Source organism: Maylandia zebra, linkage group LG4 (genome assembly GCF_041146795.1).
Source record: "Maylandia zebra isolate NMK-2024a linkage group LG4, Mzebra_GT3a, whole genome shotgun sequence".
Taxonomy (NCBI): Eukaryota; Metazoa; Chordata; class Actinopteri; order Cichliformes; family Cichlidae; genus Maylandia; species Maylandia zebra.
Window position 1 is genome coordinate 13,277,587 of NC_135170.1, and position 20,197 is coordinate 13,297,783.

At 42.5% G+C, this 20,197-nt stretch overlaps 2 protein-coding genes across 2 annotated transcripts; one reads left to right on the forward strand and one right to left on the reverse strand.

The window, feature by feature from the left end:
• Positions 1-296: 296 nt before the first annotated feature.
• On the forward strand, positions 297-9,327 carry znf598 (zinc finger protein 598). The gene is made up of 12 exons (XM_004575829.4): positions 297-650; positions 1,972-2,084; positions 2,641-2,770; positions 3,420-3,631; positions 3,738-3,955; positions 4,050-4,143; positions 4,524-4,711; positions 4,814-4,892; positions 4,994-5,880; positions 6,762-6,927; positions 7,024-7,171; positions 8,131-9,327. The coding sequence occupies exons 1-12, from the start codon at positions 477-479 to the stop codon at positions 8,503-8,505; spliced, it is 2,784 nt and encodes a 927-aa protein (XP_004575886.1). The 5' UTR covers positions 297-476; the 3' UTR covers positions 8,506-9,327.
• A 1,022-nt stretch (positions 9,328-10,349) lies between these two features.
• Positions 10,350-19,731, reverse strand: syngr3a (synaptogyrin 3a). Its single transcript, XM_004575828.5, has 4 exons — positions 19,501-19,731; positions 17,403-17,637; positions 15,361-15,506; positions 10,350-14,628 (listed from the first exon to the last, which is right to left on the reverse strand). Exons 1-4 carry the CDS (start codon positions 19,600-19,602, stop codon positions 14,413-14,415), a joined length of 699 nt encoding a protein of 232 aa, XP_004575885.1. The 5' UTR covers positions 19,603-19,731; the 3' UTR covers positions 10,350-14,412.
• Between the last annotated feature and the right edge of the window lie 466 nt (positions 19,732-20,197).

Sequence of the window (20,197 nt, forward strand, 5' to 3'; positions counted from 1 at the left end):
ATTTATATATATATATATATATATATATATATATATGTATATATATATATATATATATATATATATATATATATATATATATATATATATATATGCGCATGCATCAACTTCGAGATCCTCCTTCCCATACATATGTATATACACATATATATATTCCAAGGTGGGCCCGCGTGAATTGTAGCTTCAGTCTGCTGTTTTTAGCCGCAGCTTTAATGAATGTTTTCCAAAGTACAACACCTCCTATCAGCACATTTACCGGTTCCCACCAAGGTACGCACGTGGGGCTCGCACAGATCCCACAAGGTGTGATGGGTAAAAGCACCGCTGCAGCGTGCGCTCGGTCCATCCCTGTGGTGTGTTGATCGCTGGTGTAACACTTACGTGACGCGGCAGTAGACTTTCATAATTACGTAAGCACCTCAGCTCTGTGGCGCTCCCAAATAACTATTAAGCTTGACTTGTGCCTTTTCACCAAGATGGACTCAACAACGACAAAAGACGCGGAGAAGAACTGTGTTCTGTGCTGCCAAGAGGTCGAGATCTTCGCCTTGGGAAAATGCGACCATCCCGTTTGTTACCGCTGCTCCACCAAGATGAGGGTGCTGTGCGATCAGAAGTACTGCGCCGTCTGCCGGGAGGAGCTCGACAAGGTGCGCGTTCTTCTGCTACGTTAACCCGAGGATGGAGCCTTGTGGCATTAGCTAGGCCGTAGCGTTCTCATAGTTTTTACTCTATAAAAGTAGGCACAAGTTGTGTGTTGGCATCCTAACTGTGTTCAGAATCAATTAAAATAGTCACCAGGGGAAAAAAGAGGTGGCAGCTCATTGTGCGTACCCACTGTGGAGAACACTTTTTCTTAGCTGTCATTAACTTAGCTAAGCTAACTAGCGAATATTAGCAAGTGCATAAGTTAGCTTATCTGTTAGACTGACACTGGTCAGAAAGAGTTGGTTTAGAAGCCGGATTTTATAATTGAGCTGATGACAGAGTGCTTGTCTATCCGACGTTTATGGGTATACCTCATTTAGCCAGGGTGACAGTAAACTCTATAATACATTTTTAATTGAACACGTTAGCTGTCACCTCTCAATTTAGCATGAGCTTTAGCGGCGCTGGTATGCTACCTGTTATTACTGGGTTGTGATAAATGTTTAATTGATATAGTTTTAGAGGTCATTGTGATGTCTGCCTACTGTCAGCCCTGAATAAATTCCGAATCTTGATTGCAGATGACGGAATGAGTCAAAACAAGTGGACGGTGGCCCCGGCTTCATAACACTCCCCTAAAGGCCAAATACACCTGTGATCAGAAGTTTACATCCACTCACTATGGGAATTAATGTCATGGTCGTTTGGGGCTATAAATGATTTCGTTCTTTCTCCAGGGTAAAATGATTGTATAGCACACATCTTTAATGACTTTGATAAAACAAGATAGGGTTAAATGTGGACACAGTTCCAGTAGGACAATGATCCCAAACACACATGAAAACTGGATTTAGAATAGATAAAGCAGGTTAGTAATAAGCCTCTGGAATGGCCTTCCCAAAGTCCCTACTTCAGCCCCACTGAGCATTTGTTGACTGTGCTTAGAAAACAACTCTGAGACTGACTAATTTGATTGAAGTCTAACAATTTTGTCAAGAATAGTAGTCAAATATCCAGCCAGGATTACAGAGAGCATTTCAACCTTTCAGCACTAAATTAACACGACATTCATGGCCATGATGAGCGGACGTAAACTTTCCCAACAGCTGGATGTTGTAATGTCAAACTGTGTTGAATTGCCTAGATTAGACGCGTACCAAGTATGCATCCTCTGTACTGACGTGGTTTTGCTCGTGCATCATTTCATGTGATATTACAGTAGGTGTTTGTGTGACATCACTGGTATGCTTTCTATTTCTAAAACAATCATCTTCCTCCAGTTACCACAGGTTATTACTAATAAGACTGTCATGTTGTTTTCAGGTGGTGTTTGTGAAAAAACTGGAAGCCTTTCATTCTCTGCCCTATCAGCAGTTCCACTGTGAGAAAAAGTATGACATCTATTTTGTGGATGAGAAGATCTATGCCCAGTACAGGTACTAGATGTCTCTATTCTTTGTGCTTGTGTTGCTCTTTGGCATTTCAGTTCATTTATACTACAAAACCCAGAAATAGCAGTAAGAGAATTACAGTTAATATAGCTGAACTGTTGCTTGAAAAATACAATGGAAATGTGTATAGAGAGCCATGCTGGTATTAACTAATGCTATGTGTGGTTAGAGATGGTGCTCTTGCTGTCTCAGTATATGGTCATATTGTAAATGTATACAAGCATGTGTATAAACCGGTATAACTAAAAGTCAGCTTTTAAAGCCTTTAGTGTTATCTTCTTGAACACTCCATGCTGTGTTCTTGTTTTGATTGCTTTTAAAGTGAGTCTAAGTTTGTGTGATGACTAAAGTGAGCGCTTTTATTTGCAAATGTGTAAATGACTTGCTTTAGCAGGAAGTCTCCTCAATCTGATCTGTCATTTAACTAAACAAAAACTTGGCTTGAATTTTGGGTTTTTCCTGCTGTATCCAACTGCCTTTCATGCCCCTTTTGATTTTTACTTGACTCCGACTGAACTTTTCCTCGATGTGTGTCTGTCAGGCATCTGCTGTTGCCCGAGTGTCTCCGCTGCTCGGAGCCCAAGGTTTTCTCCAGGTTTGAGGAGCTTGAGCAGCACATGAGGAAGCAGCATGAGCTTTTCTGCTGCAAGCTCTGCACAAAGCATCTAAAGGTATCATCATCATCATCCCTAAAGAGTAAATAAAGGGGTGTCTGAACGGGTTCTCAGTATTACATGACTGGCCAAATGTACATGGAAACTTTGTAGCACAAACGGTTCTTTTTGGTCTTTTTCCTTTTAATTTACTGGAGCTACCACCAACAGTGTTCAGATATAAATATGAATGTTTAGTTAGTTACTCTATTTCAGTTTGAAGGCATTCGGTCATTGTCCTTGACAACAGTATCTGCTACTAAATGGTAACAAAAGCACTTACACAATACAGTTGTTGAATTGTATTAAATTCACCCTCCTTTTTAAGGTTGTTATTTGATGTATTGCTTTTCACACCGAATGAGAAACCGTAGCGTTGTTCAAGTTGTCTGTTGATAACTGAAAGTGCTGTGCATCAGGTCATTAACTTAAACGGTTTTGCTTGTACCATTAAGTCAGATTTACAAATTTTGCAATTATTTTTTTATGCATTTGTTGCTGTTGCATATAAAAATGGTGAGTTGGACAGACTTACATTTGCAGGCAAATAAGGGCTGGTTGAAGGAAGCCAGATATAAAGAAGACAGATGTCAATATCCTGATAAAGAGCTTTGTTTGCTGATCTCCTGAATAATTATTTACTTTAAAAGTTACTCTTTCCCTGCAGATCTTTTCCCATGAACGGAAGTGGTATAATCGTAAGGAGCTGGCACGTCACAGAGCGCATGGAGACCCAGATGACACCAGTCACAGAGGCCACCCGCTCTGCAAGTTCTGCGATGACCGTTACCTTGATAACGATGAGCTGCTGAAACACCTGCGTAGGGATCACTACTTTTGCCACTTCTGTGACGCAGACGGCTCTCAGGAGTACTACAGGTGTGTGTGACCCTTTCACCCATCCACACAAACCCTCCTTTGTTTTTGTTACCTAATGTAGAAGAATATTAAACCAGACTTTTGTTTTTAACCGTGCTACCAACAGTGATTACCAGTATCTGAGTGAGCACTTCAGAGAGAGTCACTATCTGTGCGAGGAAGGTCGCTGCGCCACAGAACAGTTCACTCACGCGTTTCGCTCCGAGATTGACTACAAGGCTCACAAGGCTGCAGCACACAGCAAGAACCGAGCAGAGGCTCGACAGAACCGCCACATCGACCTGCAGTTTAACTACGCCCCAAGACAGCAGAGGCGAAATGAAGGTCGGTCGGTCGAGACGGTGGTGTTTTTGTATTGCCATACCACCAGGATTTCTGTTTGGCATTTGAGATGATCAAAACACATGCGTTCTTACAGGTATGGTGACAGGCGAGGACTACGAGGAGGTGCGTCACAACCGAGGAGGAAGGGGAAGGCCTCACGGGGGACAGAAAAGCTGGAGGTACTCGAGGTGAGTATAAATGACCAGCTCCGAGTTAATTGGAAGGGAGCATTAGTGGTGGAGCTGTCAGAATTGGAAGAGATGGCTGTTGTTAAAGGGTACATTCGTCTTTGTCTGTGACATGGAAATTTTGCAGGATATAAAAAGATGGATGGGTGCAGTTATATGCATGAGTACTGGACTGCAGAGCATCCACTTGTATTGAGAGACAGACATGGAAAACATTTGAAGAATGACTGCACGGCATTGTTGCACCTGGGTGTCTCACATTGTGCTGTTACTGTGTTTGCGTGCTTGTGTATCTGTATATTACTTTAAAAAAACTTCAGCAGCTGTTAGAGTGGGAGTAGTTTCTTGCTTTTTACCGTTTTGTCTGCTTGTCTGCACAGAAATGAGGAAGACAGGCAGGTGGAAGCTGCTTTGAGGGCATCCATTGCAATGCGAAGACAAGAAGAGAGAGCAGCAGTGCAGGAGAGGAGCGCTCCCAAACACTGCAGAGAGGAGAGGGCCGAGAGACCAGAACCAGAAGAGCTCAGACACCCGATCGGACATGCCAAACAAGCGAGCAAACCTCCAGGTAAAAAGTAAACTGAAAAAACATACATAATGGTTATGGTTGCTAGATGTCAGGCGTATTTGTCTGCTAGTTTTAGTGTATTTATTTCTGCCTCTTTAACAGTAAAAACAATGAAGAGCCAGAACCCGCGAGATGTAGAAGATGACTTCCCAGCTTTGGGAGCCACAGCTGCTGCAGCTGTGTAAGCTTCATCAGAGTACAACGTTTTCATTATTCAGTGTGTATGTGAGCATAGTGTGACACAAATCTGTTATTTGTGCTGTTTTTTGTTTGTCCCTGCAGTGTAAAGCCAGCTCCTGCAGTGACTGCACCATCCCACGTAGCTTTAAAGGAGGACGACTTCCCCAGCCTGTCAACTGCCACGCTCACAACCCCCATGACTCCAGCTTACTCTGCACAGCCTAAGAAGACGTCCTCTTTTCAAGAAGAGGATTTCCCTGCTCTCGTCTCCAGAGTCCGGGCCCCCAAACCTGCAGCTGGTACCACCTCTGCTTGGTCCAACCACACATCTGCAGCTAAACCCAACACTCAGCCTACTCCTTCCTCCAGACCTCCCCCACCCCTTTCCTCTGTATCCTCTAGCCCTCAGCTCCTTTCCTCCTCATCCTCGTCGTCTTCACGGAGGAAAAAGAAAGTGGGTGAGAACGGGAAAGCGTTGTCAAATTACTCTCCCCTTCATTCCGACGATGAAAGCGGAGGAATGACGCAGCAGGAGTTCCGCTCAGTGCCCACCATGTTGGATATTTCCTCTCTGCTAACTGTTAAAGCAGGCAGCAGCAAATCCTCAAACCCAGCTGTGACCCTGAGCGCTTCAAATCCAACCCCCAACACCGATCTCCCGACCCCAAAAGCCAACAAGAAGAAAAAACCGAAGAACCCAACTGCTCCCCCTACATCTGCAACTACAACATCAGACCTGGGAACAACTGTAAATCCAGTCTCAGTGGAAACAACGGCACAAAAGGAAAATGTTCCTGAGAAAACGTGGAACAAACCGCTTTCCGGTCCTGTGACAGCGGCACTTACAAGTGGGCTGGCTAACGGCTACGCTGAGCAATCGCCACCCACTAGCAAAGATGACGCTCCCGTAACAAATCATCCCAATGCGGAGCCTGCAGATGAACAAGAGGAGGAGTTCCCTGCCCTCATGACCAAAAATCCACCACCAGGTACGGAATAACAATCCACAGTATTCATTTATCATCAATTTACATGTACTGTTGCTTCTTTCCACCCAATATATCCACCATACAGGTCTGTTTTACAGGACCTCAAACTACAAACGACTAATACATTTAAAACTGAATGTACAGCTGCTTTAATGACTGATAGCTGCCATCACAAAGAAGCGGTGGGGAAGACTTCCTGGAAATCATTTGGAAACTCTCCAACTTAGCTCTTACAATAAACAGAGTCAATAAGAATTATGGAAAGTCATTTCTGTTCTTTGGTTGTGTGGTTGATTGGAAACCAGGAATGTTTCATTATTAGGCAATATGATATTTGATTGATATGAGAGCGGTCCGGCAAGCAGTGGTAAAAAGGTAGACAGCTAAGGTTTTCCATAGACTTCATATAAAAGAAGAGTCATAGAGTTTGACTCCTCATTTAGTGAACGGTTTGGCTAATCTAATGTTTTGGTTTGGTTTGGGGTTTTTTGTTTGTTTGTTTTTTAGCCAGATGTTACTACAAAGCACCCACATCCCTAAATTTAAAAAAACAACAACAACAAACAAGTCACCCACCACACAGTTGTTGTAAAGAGGGAAACTGGTTAAAACTTTTTTATACCCGGCTGTGAACATGCTCTTCAAAATGTTCTTAGGTGAATATTTAAACCCTGAGCTCTGAGCTTTGATTTGACTTAATTTTCGGTTTTCATCAAATTAATGATGTAATGATGTTATACTATTGTAAAACCGTATAAATGCCTCACAAATAAGCATTTTGTTTGAACACTGCGGTGTTGGTTTTATAGTTAAAACCCTGAGAACTGTTTTTCAGAGTTGGTACTGCATCATTCAAAGTTCACGATCTCTTTGTTTTTCAGGCTTTAAGACCTCTTTCCCAATGAAAGCCTCTGCTCCAGCCCCATCCTCCACCATGCCCCTGCCTCCACCTGGCCTGGGTATGTCAGCCCCTAAACCTCCCCCAGGGTTCACAGGGATCCCCCTCAACAGCAATGTGGTGGAGTCTACACCCCCAGTAGTCAACCTGTGAGCCTCTCGTTTTTCTACATTACATGATCACTGCTTGACACAAAGGTTTTTGGTTGGCCTTGTTGGTACTTAGTGTTTTTTGTCTGTTCCCAGGCCTCCCAAAGTGCCGAGCAATGGTTACCTGGTGCCAGAGGACTTCCGCGAGAGGAACCTGGAGCTGATCCAGTCCATTAGGAAGTACCTCAATGATGACGAATCAAAATTCAACCAGTTCAAAAACTACTCTGCCCAGTTCAGACAGGTACTCACTACATAAGAGCTAAATACTCTGTTGGTATGGATATTGTGTCTGGGTTTTTTTTGTTTTTTGTTTTTTGTTCCCCGTCCCCTTTAAATGCCCCTGAAGTGGTTACAGCTCTGTGTTAAGGTTGTGCATCCCTCCAAGAGTTGTGAGAAGTAGTATCTCAGGGACAGACTTTTATTTTATTTTTTAAATTCTAGTTCACTTTGACTTAAATCAGTAAGAATTTAGTTGTATTTGGTCTTATACATCAATTATGACATAATAAATAATAACTGTCACTGCTTTATCATCCTCAAATGAGGATAAAGTGATTATGAAGGTCAAAGGTTAGCGTACATCATCGTAATCTTGCACATAAACACAACCATTATTCAGCACCGTTAATCAGAGTCAGGAGGGTAGTGTGCGTGATTACCATAGAGTAGATCAAGAGAATTCATTATAATGATGTCATGATTTTCCACATTTATAAAGAAATGTGCTGCCAGCTAAAAATGTGAATACGTATGTGCATGTACTACCGGATTTTTATGGCTGCAACTTTATTTTCTCTCTGAATCCGATTTTTTTTGGCCAAACATAATAAATTTAAATACCTTTGATTGGATTACATTAAAGCCTTCACCTCTATATTTTGCTCTAGTTCGGACAGATGTGGATGTAAAGTGCCACTCCCCTGGTTGTAGGACTGTGTAGTCGATCAGTAAAACAAAACTGCAGCTGATTTCTGCATTATATTAATTATTATTAATAATATAATAATAATAATGCTTCCATGTGTTGAGTGAAAAATGTTTAGCCCAGTGGTTATTTTGTTAGGGCTTACCTTTTCCCAAGACTATGTCTTTATTTAACATGAATGACAAACGAGAAGAAGCCCACTGAAAGAACCTGCTCCTCACATTTGGCACTTCCTGTTTGTTTACTTTGCTCATATGTCCTTTCTGTCTTTCCAGGGTGTGATATCAGCAGCCCAGTACCACCGCAGCTGTAAGGACCTGCTTGGGGATGGCTTTAACCGCATCTTCAATGAGCTGCTTGTGCTCTTACCGGACACGGGCAAGCAGCAGGAGCTTCTGACTGCGCACGGAGACTGTAAGGCACTGGAGAAGCAGTCTGGGGCTGGAGGAGGAAAGAAAAATAAAAACAAGAAGAATGCCTGGCAGACGCCTGCTACAGCGGTTAACATGGCAGCTGAGCTGGACTGCCGGGTGTGCCCCACTTGCAGACAGGTGCTGGCCCCCAAAGACTTCAACTCCCACAAGACCCTGCACATCACGGAGAGCGAGGAGTTCCCCTCTTTGCAGTCGATTAGCCGCATCATCAGCTAGCCCCCCTTTCTCAGCCTTCCTCTGGTCCGTTTGCCATTGCGAGGCGAATTCAGTTCTGTGGTTCTGACACAGCCACGCAGCAGCCGGTGTGGGAAAGCAGCCGCTCATTTCCTCTGGGAGGAGTCGGAGGCCTAGTGTAGCAAAAGAAGATGGTTCATGGTGTTTCCACTTTGATGGGGATTAATATTGATAGGTTTATGTGATTGGTTTACAATTCAAGATGCACAGGGTCGCCACATCTTATATCTTCTTTCAACTCTCATCGCTTGAGGACGTCCCCAGCTGGCACTGGCACCGGCAACGTCTAATCAGAACTCTAAATTTATTTAATGAAAGCGGAGAGGCGAGCCAGGGCTTTACTTGAAGAATGCAACGCTCCCTAATGCTGATATTATATTGATTTTCTTTTCTTTCTTTCTTTTTTACCTTGCTCTGGCAAGTTGATAAAGTCTGCATGAGTCTCCAGCTGTGCTGCTTGGTTAAATAAGAGGTTCAGTTTGAATATTTAGCTTTATATTTATAGCTGTCTAATTGCTTTTAATTGTTCATTGCTCTATGCAGGCCTGTCAACAGTGTCAGTGAATGGACTCCTCATTCAGGATGGTGTGTCAGAAAGTGAGCTGCTTCAGAAATTGGAACAAATTATGGATTCATCAGTTGAATGCTTTTTTTTTTTTTTTTTTTCTTTCAATAAACCCCATTCTCTTTTATTCCGTTTGCACAACTCACCAGTAGATTTCATAATTTTGTTTATGGACTGGTACAAATGTGGCCATGATGTTGCACAAGGTTTCAAAAGGAAATTAAAGAACTGAACAATGAGTCTTGTTGTATATTTCTCAACAGTTTTGTTCAAATTGTCTTTTTAAACATGGGAGAAACAAGATGGTAACAATTGAGATCTCCACTTCTGACTACACATTTGGTTATGATGAACAAATTCAGCTGAAGGCATCGTTGTTTCCACCCACACTCGGTCTGCGTACTCAAGTAAAATCAAGCACTGACACAAATTGAAAGGTAATGGATTATCTACTCATCTCTTTGTCATGCTTGTACTGTTGTCAGCAGGGTGTCTGTGTATTAAAGTGGCAGACTAGTTTTCACAGAGTAGACTGCTCTATTTTTGACCTGCTGCCAAAAACACAGTTTCTGTTGACACTGCAAAGTTCTCCATGTTTGACTTGATGGCAGTTTGTTTGTTTTTTTAACCATTTTTCATTATATTGCTCCAGTGGTCTGCTGACACAGTGCTGTGCAGGCTCACGAATGACCTTTTAACCCTTAGTTTTATGAATCGTAGTGCTATCGTGGTTCCAACATTTAGCTTGCTGTATTTTGGGTAACTAGTGAGGAGCATAAGGAGATCTAATATATGTACTACTACACCCCACACACATGATGGCACATTATTTAAGCACAAACAAAAAACGTCTTCATGTTTGATTTGACACCAAGATCACATAAAAAGCAAGTGCAGTGCAAGTCTAACTATACTGAAAATGGATCAGAAAAGCAATAATAAAACAGGTTTTGTACCAGTTTTGGTACTTGTATCCACCTGTGAATGATTTCCCTCTAAAGTTAAGTTATCTGGTGCACACTTAGAGCTTTCTTATTGAAGAAGTGTAGGGGTTGGCACAGCTTCCATTCTCTAAAGCTTTGGAAAGCCCAGGGAAATAGTGTGTATATGGAAAATAAAGTAAATGGTAAATGGCCTGTATTTGTATAGCACTTTACTTAGTCCCTAAGGAGCCCAAAGCACTTTACACTACATTCAGTCATTCACCCATTCACAAAGTCACAGGTCCTCACCCACGAAACCCAGGGACACAAACAGCCAGTCCAGAACATGGTTTCTTTTTTATTGGAGTGATGGTCAGACTGCAGTCCAGAGACATTCAGGTAATAGACAGTGATACACATCTCTGTACACGCGTTTTTACACTGAAGAGGTCAAACACCTTCAGGAAAGGAAGAAGCAACTCAGAAGAAACGTTTAAGGGGTAACACGCCATAAAATCAATGTTCACTTGAATTCTTGGTTGATGTATCCATACAACGCATTATACTATATGACATGCCTTCTTTATGACCTCGGTCTAACAGATTAATGGCATGAACGACTGATTTTAGCCCCTTTAAGAGTGATCGGACAAAGTATTTCCAACAGAGAGTGCTTTCTAGTTATAAATATGCATTATTGACATAAATTTATTTATTTGTTGTTGTTTTTTAAATTTTCTGTAGTAGTGGACACATCAGACCCTGAACAGCATCACACAATAATTTCATTTACTTCAATAACATACTGAATTTTACAATCAAACCAATACCACGGTGGTGTACATGGGCCAGAGCACGAAACACAGAGAATGCTTGTATTATTATTATTATTATCTACCACAGTGACTGAAGAAGAGACTGAAGCACTGAGAACATCAATACAACCTGACCTGACAGCAACCCAATCTACCCAGTAACACCCCAGCAGCACCTCTCACCCAACCACAGTTATCTGTTCACTACCATCCCGGCAACACTGAAGACTTAAAGGACTACATCGGTGCTTTCTAACACATAACGACAGACTATTTTCAAAACTCATGCCATAAACTGAACTTAAACTGTATCCATAGCTGCTTAAATCCGATTTCTCAGAATGGCAATGGCAGACTCCACCAGCAACAAAGCTGCTTTCAACTATGTCAAATGTCTCCTCTAGAAAAATGGTGTCAAAAATAGTATAAAAAAAACCCTATATTTATGATTAAATATTTTTTCAAAGTTTTTATTTATTAGCAGGTTGTGGTTTATGGTAAGCCAGCGTCCTTAACAGATAAATCTGAACAAACAAACAACACGTAAACCAAGCTGGAGTCTGTGAGAACATATTCAAAGCATTTTCAAATAAACTAAGACCAGCCCGTGTGAAAAGTAGGGGATCTGTGCACAATTTGCAGCTGGTGGGCTAAAACACAAAGTGTAGTCCTTTAACTCTTACAAATAGACTTAACGGTACTCCTCCTGTCCCCTATTCTAGCTGTAGTCCAGCAGCCAGTGGCGTTGCACCCTGTCCCAAAATAAAACTGAAAGACAGGACTGTTGGATTATCCCACGGTTTTAAAGACATGCTTAACTTAACACTCGCTGACAGACGGCGAGGTGAGTAAAACTGGGTTTTTTTTAAAGATCACAGGTAGATCAGTGTTATTCATTTGAGTGCTGGAACTGAGGACACACAGAAATTCTATTATTGCAGAATAAGAGTTTTTTTTCTATAACTACATATCTACAGTAGTTAACATTTTCAGTCTGTTGGCTTCCTGTAGCTCCAGTCCATGAAATCAAGGGCCGGATCTGGATTTTTAATAATACTTTAAGTTGTTTTTTTTTTTTTAATGTGTGTACACACTTGTGCAAAACTACAACTGAGGAATCAGAAAGTAAATTTAAAGTATGGATACATTGGCGGTTACAAACGTATAAAATGATCCTGTCAGCTTCACCGATGCTGCCAGTCTTTCTAAAACATCCTATCAGAGTCGGAGTGACACAGCATTCGATATATAACAAACAATTTTCTTTCCTTATTATGATGATTGCTTCAGTTGTCCTGCCGCAGCAGAGATAACCATTTACACTGGATCCATTAGAACAGCAAGCAAGGCTTTCGACTGGTCATGTGTGTCACTTTAACTAGAATTCTTTTAGATTTGGCCCAGTTAATTTGCTTTGCATTATGTATACCTTATCAGTGACACTGAGGTTAAATAGTGTTTTTACTGAGGCAAAATGATTAAATATCGTAGCACGCTCGTGATTCCCCCTCTCTGATAAATGCACGTTAAAGAAAAAACAAACTTCGATGCAGCACAGAACCCAACTGACTGCACACACTCACGGCTTTGGACACAAGCGTGCAGACTTACACGTCCCTCGTGCACGACGATGGTGCACGTGGACACACTCGCACGGTCGCACACACACCACACGACACCACAGATTCACTGATGAGAGCGTGCACGCGAAGCACAGCACAGACACTGCTACACACCGACATGGTTGGCATGGGTACTATCTACATCAGGGCCCCTGGTGACCAACATCCACACAACCCTGTCGTCATGGCAACTAATTATTACACCCCAACCCGCCGCTCTCTCCTTAATGTGGCGGGATTGCAGGATCAATGAATTAGCCAGCGAGCGATCTGTAACACCCCCCAACTATATTCTTTCTTTTGCCCCCCCCCTCCAGAAGATCCTATTAACAACATAGTAGTAACGTAGTAGTAACGTGGTAATCAGAAGACAGCAATAAGAACACAGGGCAGTTTGGCAGCTTCTAAAACGTAAACATAAACGGACCTACATAATTTACCCAGAATATCTCCCACTCTCCTGATTTTTGTACACACAGCAGTCAGCACAGGGCGCTGTCTCAAATAACACACTGAATACATTCCCTGGCACCGTGGATTGATTGTGAGACAAAGGCCCCCTGGGCACAGGCTGTAAAAGCCCCCACCCTCCCCCCGAACTCCTGATCAGTTTGTGTGTGTGTGTGTGTTTTTAATAGTCATGTAACTGACTTTCCAGGATTAATAATCACTTCCAGCGCAGGAGCCCATTAGGTCCATTTAATAATCCATTCATGCCAGGCACAGAAATATACCAGACTGAATGGTGATTCAATAAGGATGAAGGTTTCCACACTGAATTTGAAGTGTAATCAGGCTGACCCCCAAAATCACACCGGCTCAGTCAGGGTGACACTGTACCATTTATATTTTGCACCGTGAGTGTCGTTTGCTTTAAAATGTGCGATAGATTTCATTAAGGGAGACTAAAACATGTCTGAAAGGATGATATAGCACAATTTGAACTTTTCTAATTATATATATAATAGCTCAGCTTCCATGGAAGAGAAATTCCCTCTTTCTCTCTCTCTCTGGAGCGCTTTGATCATCTGATACAACTTCCATTTCCTGCAAAACATCACCAGGGTGGTCAGATCGTCGAGACTTATCAGCACAATCCAAAGAATTGCATGTGATTTGAGACAGCACCTGAAATTGACCTAAACTAGTTTACCTACAGTACTGCATCTACCTACTTACATAAGAATGTGAAATATTGCACTTGGTCACAAAAACATTGCCGTTGTGTTTTTTTTGTTTTTCTTTTCTTTACAGCATGTGGAAAACTACTAAATTAAGTCACTGTCTGAAACACACAGTACAGTATGGCACTTAGTTGATCTCTAAGTTTGGAAACATGCAGATTTAATGCAGATGATGGTTTCTAACTGCAGCAGGGAACATACGAGGAAAGACCAGACTCTAGCTAAAAAAGAAAAAGAAAAACAACAACCAAAAAAAAGAAAAAGAAAAACGATTCCCTGCAGTGTTTGGCATGAAAGGGGATTTGGAATAAATGAAAAGAATAAGACAAGGGTGCTCTCTGGATGCGAGTGCCTCCTGCACTATTTTTAGGGATCTAATACTGCTTTGTTGTGGTGGAGTCACTGACTTGTTGATCACTTTTTTTTCATACTTATTTTTTGTCAAAATGCGTTTGAAGTCGGCAAAAGTGGCCTCCTGCTCTGCATTTCCTCCACTTGTTTTTCTTTTTGATTTATCAGCTCTCGTACCTGTGCTGTGGCCTTGCTCCACAGAGAGGCGTACAAAAGTGACGATAAAACTGGAATGTTCGGGAAGGAAAAGGTACCAAGAGGAAGAAATGAGGAATCAGAGGCCGCTAATTCAACGCTTACTGAAAACTCAGCCCGGATCAACATAAACAACTGCACGTGTAACATCACAGAAAGCAGTTTCCTCTTATCTGCATCCCTCTCCCCTGTCGTCTTCTTCTTCTTCCACCACCATCACCAGGTCTATCCTTTCTAGTAAATGGGAACCTGGTATGTGGGTGCTGCGTTGTTTTCGGTGAATGGTGGGCTCTGGTAGGTCTCCGTGGTCTCGATGGTGGTGCCGCCGCCTCCCGGAGAGTTGGAGGGGTATGGCTGGGTGGGTGCGCCACCGTCCATGTGTTCGGTGGTGAACAGTGTCATGTCTGTGCCGAGCAGATACTTCTGGACCGCACGCACTGTTAGACCAGCCTGGAGGACCGGGAAAAGGGCCACAGAGAGGGAAAAGTGAGTCTGAGACTCAATGTGAGGTATTCCTAATCATAAAAGCACATTATAACTACACTTTAGCAACAAAGGTTTTAAAAAGAAGAATTTTATCATTTATTTTATAGAATTTAGTAGAAATAAAGCCAGCTAATTTATAGGTAAGCTGGCTAGCTAGTTATACAAGCTAGGTAGCTTGTCTGTGCCAACAAAATGTCAGAAAGAAGAAGGGAAAATAGTGAACTGAGTTTACAGCTAACAAAACAGCCCATCATGGAAACCAATAAAACTTCAAGAAGAAGCCAAGAGAGAGTCCAAAAGAAAAGCCTTAAAACAAATAACATTTCTATAGTTAGACTTAAACTAGCTACACTGCAGTATGCGCTAATCGAGAAGTGCTTTAGCAGGTTTTTGTATACTGTGAGCCAGGCAGTTATTACAGTTTTGTAACTTCTGATTAGTTTTTATTTATATTTTATAAAGGCAATGTCAGAGGTAGCATTTAGGAAAATCAGTACAGCTATTACAATAAAAAAAAAGAAGCTTTTTGAAAGTCCAAAGTCTCAATAAATACGTACATCAATGCCTCATAAGGCCAGTTGCTGCTGGAGTTTCATAATTAACTTTAGACATGGAATCAACTCAGATAGAAAGATTTCCAGCCTCAGCTCTTGGGGTTAAAGGTGGTTTTGCTTTTAGGTGGTTGGAGGGGCTTACCCAGGTGATTATGGAGAAGAAAGAGAAGGCGATTGCTGCCCGAGCGGCATCTGCTCCTTGGTTGAGTGGCAGCTCTTCAGCTCTGGTCCGAGACCACTGATTGGCGAGGAAGCAGAAACTTACAAAGTATAGAAAGGTCCAGAAACCTGTCAGAAACCAGCAGAGCAATTAATAGTTTATTCAACGTTAGCGTTCCACATAGATGAAAGAGCACCTGTAGGTGTTGATTTCTCCAATTTTTGGACTGGAAGCACTTCTTTGTTCCCTTTTAGAAACATAAAATGCTCCTTAATACTATTTAAAACTTAAATTCAGGTGACAGGTTTCATTCCTTTGAATGTTATTTGAAATAAAGAAGCAAGCTGGTATCTGTAGCATTTTTGTTATTTTTGGGGAACTCCGGCCTTTTGAATCATGATTCCAGGCTTCGTTCACTCACTTCAGTTTCAGACCCTTTAGGCATTCAGTGGTTAGCCTGTGATTTGTCAAAGTGCAGATCTGATTTGAGCAAGGAAATCAATGCTAGTCATGTATATAATTGGTTTTATCCACTCATCAACCAACTTATTTAGGTACACTTTGCTGGTACTATGTTGGACCCCATTTGTTCTTCAGAACTGCCCTAACTCTACCTGGTACAGATTCAACAGTGTGCTGTGGTCATAAAGTTATGGACATGATCAACACCAATCAGTTACCCACAGAGTTAAAAGCCAGGGAATAAAAATAGGTTTTTAACCCTCGGAGGCTTTAAGTCAAAAAAAGCTTTTTTGACTTAAAGCCTCCGAGGGTTAATAAAGACTTAAAAACTGGCACTGATGTAGCCTGTCTAATATGGAGAGGAAGGTTATTCCAAAGCATCGGCACAGCAACAGAGAACGCTCGGTCTCCTCTAAGTTTCAGCCGTGACTTTGGGACCGAAAGCAGCAACTGCTCAGCTGACCGAAGGGAACGAGTGGGGACGTGGGGCTTCAACAAGTCAGACAAATAAACAGGTGCCAGACCATTTAGAGATTTAAAAGCCAATAAAAGGACTTTAAAACGGATCCTGAATTAAATTGGAAGCCAGTGTAAAGAGGCCAAAATCGGAGTGATGTGATCAAATTTTGTTCTGCCAGTTAAAAATCGTGCCGCAGCATTTTGCACTAATTGCAAGCGTGACAAAGTGCCCTGCCCAACCCCTATTAAAAGAGAATTACAATAATCTAAACGTGAGGTAATAAAGGCATGAATAACACTTTCCAAGTCACACTTGGAAAGAAAGGGCTTAACCTTTGATAAACGTCTGAGGTGATAAAATGCTGATTTTACCACCCCGTTTACATGGTCATCAAAGGTGAGTGCAGAATCAATTTTAACTCCAAGATTTGTGATCGAACTCTTTAGTTGGGAAGTCAAAGCTGCAAGATCAACATCCAGAGTATGAGAAGAACGATTTGGGCCAAATAAAATTGCTTCTGTCTTCCGATCATTAAAATTTAAAAAGTTTTTTGCCATCCATGCTTTGACATCAGTAAGGCAGTCAAGCAGAGGTCCAGTTGGGAGACTATCAGAATGACTAAAAGGTAAGTAGAGCTGGCAGTCATCTGCGTATAGATGGAATGGCACTTTATGCTTTCGGAAAATCGCGCCAAGAGGCAAGAGGTACAATGAAAACAATAACGGCCCAAGAATAGATCCCTGTGGCACACCCCAAAGCAGAGGAGCCACAGAGGATGAAGCCGACCCCAACTTAACACAAAAGGTCCTATTTAAAAGATAGGACTTTAACCACAAAAGTGCCGAACCATTTAGATTAAAAGTACATTTTCCAAAAACATCCAGTGCACAGTCCCATTACGCGGTTTGGCATTATGCACTAGTGATGATGTATTTTGTTTGATTTCTTCATTTTTTCTCACAGCAAGACCTTTTAAAAACGAATCACTTCCTGTAGCTGCCATAACTCAGACACACCAGGACAGCCTGGAAGAAATGCTCTGTGCCTTCCCTGTTTGCTTGTGTCTGCGAACAAGACCTCCCATCACATGTCACATCCTCACCTGAGAAGCCGATCTCAAGCATTACAGCCTTCTTCCTGTCTTTAACAGAGCTGATGGAGGAGAACTTGTAGTCAAGCAGGAAGAAGAAGGAGCATGCCAGCAGGCCAACCAGGCCCACGAACACGCCGTAGTTGCACGCGTCTGTGTTCTTATTGAAGATGCAGTGGAGTCGCTCGCTGCCCATGTTGACATAACCCTCGTTCACGATGGAGGCGAAGACCACCAAGGAAAATATCTGTTGTTCGAAGGGAAAGTAGAGGGTGGAGTCAGAGTCAGAACAAAGTGAGCGACAGGAAGGAAGAGCTAGATTAAAGAAAACAACAAAAACAGATTACCATTTAAAGCGATACTGTTTCAGTTTTCTGTCTATCCAGCAAACAAACACTGCTTGCAGACTCACTGGAAGCGGGATTGTGGCTAGACTACTCAAAAGCATCTCTCTGAGCATACTCAAACCAAAAGGCATTAACCTAATTTCCCCTCTTTCTCTCTGACTGACTGGAAGAGGTGGATGCTTCGCTTCCCCTAAAGAATCACACAGTCCCGAGGCAGTGTGTGTGTAACTGCACGTAAACCTACTACCATAAACTCCAACTTAAATTTCTCAAGTTCATTTTCAGCCTTTCTTCTTCCCTCTGTTGATCAGCTGACTAACACTCATGGCAGAGTAGGGCCATGTGACTGACACACACACTCACAAAGAAAAAATGCACTCCTACTGGGGGGGGGGGGCTTGTGGGTCATATGACAGAGGTGGAGGGGACACACAAAGGAATAATGTCAGGTCCACATTTTAAACTAATCACATGTGTGGATTTAATCTGAGTAGACGCACACTCGGGTGCTTTTAGTGAATCGTTGTGATAAAAAAAATAAAAGCTGCTTAAAAACAATATGTCTTTTTAAGGGTTGGCTTCTCCTTTTACCTGCCTGCTCTAAACTTTGATTCGCTTCTTCCTTAATTAAAAAAATCCTGCTGTGAGATTTCTAACTGACGAATAGCTTTTTTTTTTAAACAAACGAGAGGAAAGGGCATTAACATAATTGCCTGTTTACTGTGGATTCCCACTACAGACTAGAATTCATTTCCCCCTCCTCCTGAAATAGATTCCTGGTATACTGTCTTCTGTAAACTGCCACTGCAGTGGTGGGAAGTACCACATGGGGCTGGAAGCACAGGGCTACCTTAACGTATATCAAGCAGAGTTTAAAAGGCTCCATCTTGAGTGGCCACAGCTATAAAGTGAGGCAGCTTTTTCTGCATAAGTACATCACAGCGCGTATCTTAACTCGACGTGGCAACCTCTGCATCCAGTCAAATTCTTTAAAATCACGTGATGATGATGACATTAATTGCATACGATCCACTGGCTTCCTTTTGAGGCCCTGGCACCACTGAGGAAGACCTTCTCTGTGTCACCCAGAGGTGATGCGTTTAGCCTACACGAAACGTCAGGGCACGAAGCTTCTCGTGGCCCTCCGTGCGTAACGACGATCGCGGACCAATCACAGGTGGGATGACGAACGGCGACGGCAGTGTAGGGGTAAATCAGCAAAATCATGAGCTGAAAATTGTGACTTAACAGTGTAAACGACAGGTGAAATGATAAATAAGAAGTGGTAGGTCAATGGGACCGTAAATAAGTAGCACAATTGCCCAGAAACGTGAATGCTGATGAGTGAATATGGATGTGCCTCTCTTATTTTCAGCACAACCCGGTCTGCTGCTCAGTGTTTGTTAAACACTGGCAGGTGGCATGTAAAAAAAAAAAGGAAAAAAAGGGAAAGAGAATAGGTGAGGAGAGGTCGTTTACACCTCACAAACACACACATCTGTAGTGAAATCACTGGTCACGGTGTCAGATAAGCACCAGGCCCTGGTTACACCCTGTACAGCACATTTCTGTAAATCACCCCCAGCATTAACATTGATTTCATGTCTCCATTTACACCGCATCCTTATCAGCTTTTAGTGGATTTCTCGAGCCTGTATTTACAGGGAAAACACGTCACTGGTTTCGCGCAGCAACGACAACAGAGAGGACCCCCCACCCCCCGCACACACACACACGGCAGCACCGTGAAAACCCGCTCTCACCCAGGACAGCACTCTGAGGATGGTCTGCGGCTGCTTGGCGAAGGTAATCGGGTCGATAGTGGACCCGGACCGGCCCGCTCCGAACGATCCCACTCCGTCCATCTTCTGTCGCTCTGTGTGTGCGCTCCTCGCGGCTCCACGCTCCCGGCTCCACGGCAGGATGGATGCGCTGCTGCTGCTCGCTGCTGTAGGGACGGGTCCTGCGCGCTCCCAAACGGCGCGCGGGCGCTCGGTGGAGAACGTGCAGGAGCCAGAACGTGCCCACGCTACGGACGAGCGGGATAGGCCATTTATGCCAGAGCTCACTTTAATGTTGTTACACAGGAATAAAACAGGATAATGGAATACAATTATAGGAGGATAGCGTGAGAGCGGGGATAAAACGATGGAGGCCACTTGGACCAATGTTGTTGGTTCAAAATAGAACAGGTTAATGAAATACACATTTATGTTTGACCTCAAAGGGCTTTTGCAGTAGGTTAGTGGGATTAATAATGGCAAAAACAGAGTACACAATACCCGTGTGGGACAGCTTATGTTGCCATACTTTTCCCAAATCTTTGGCCAAACTTTATGTAAACAAATAAAAGTTTAAAAGAAAGGAAACCCAAGCTGGGATAAGGTTATTAAAGAGCGCTATTACAAATTACTGTAAGAACTACATGATTTTATTATTATTTTATGCTGTATTTTTAAA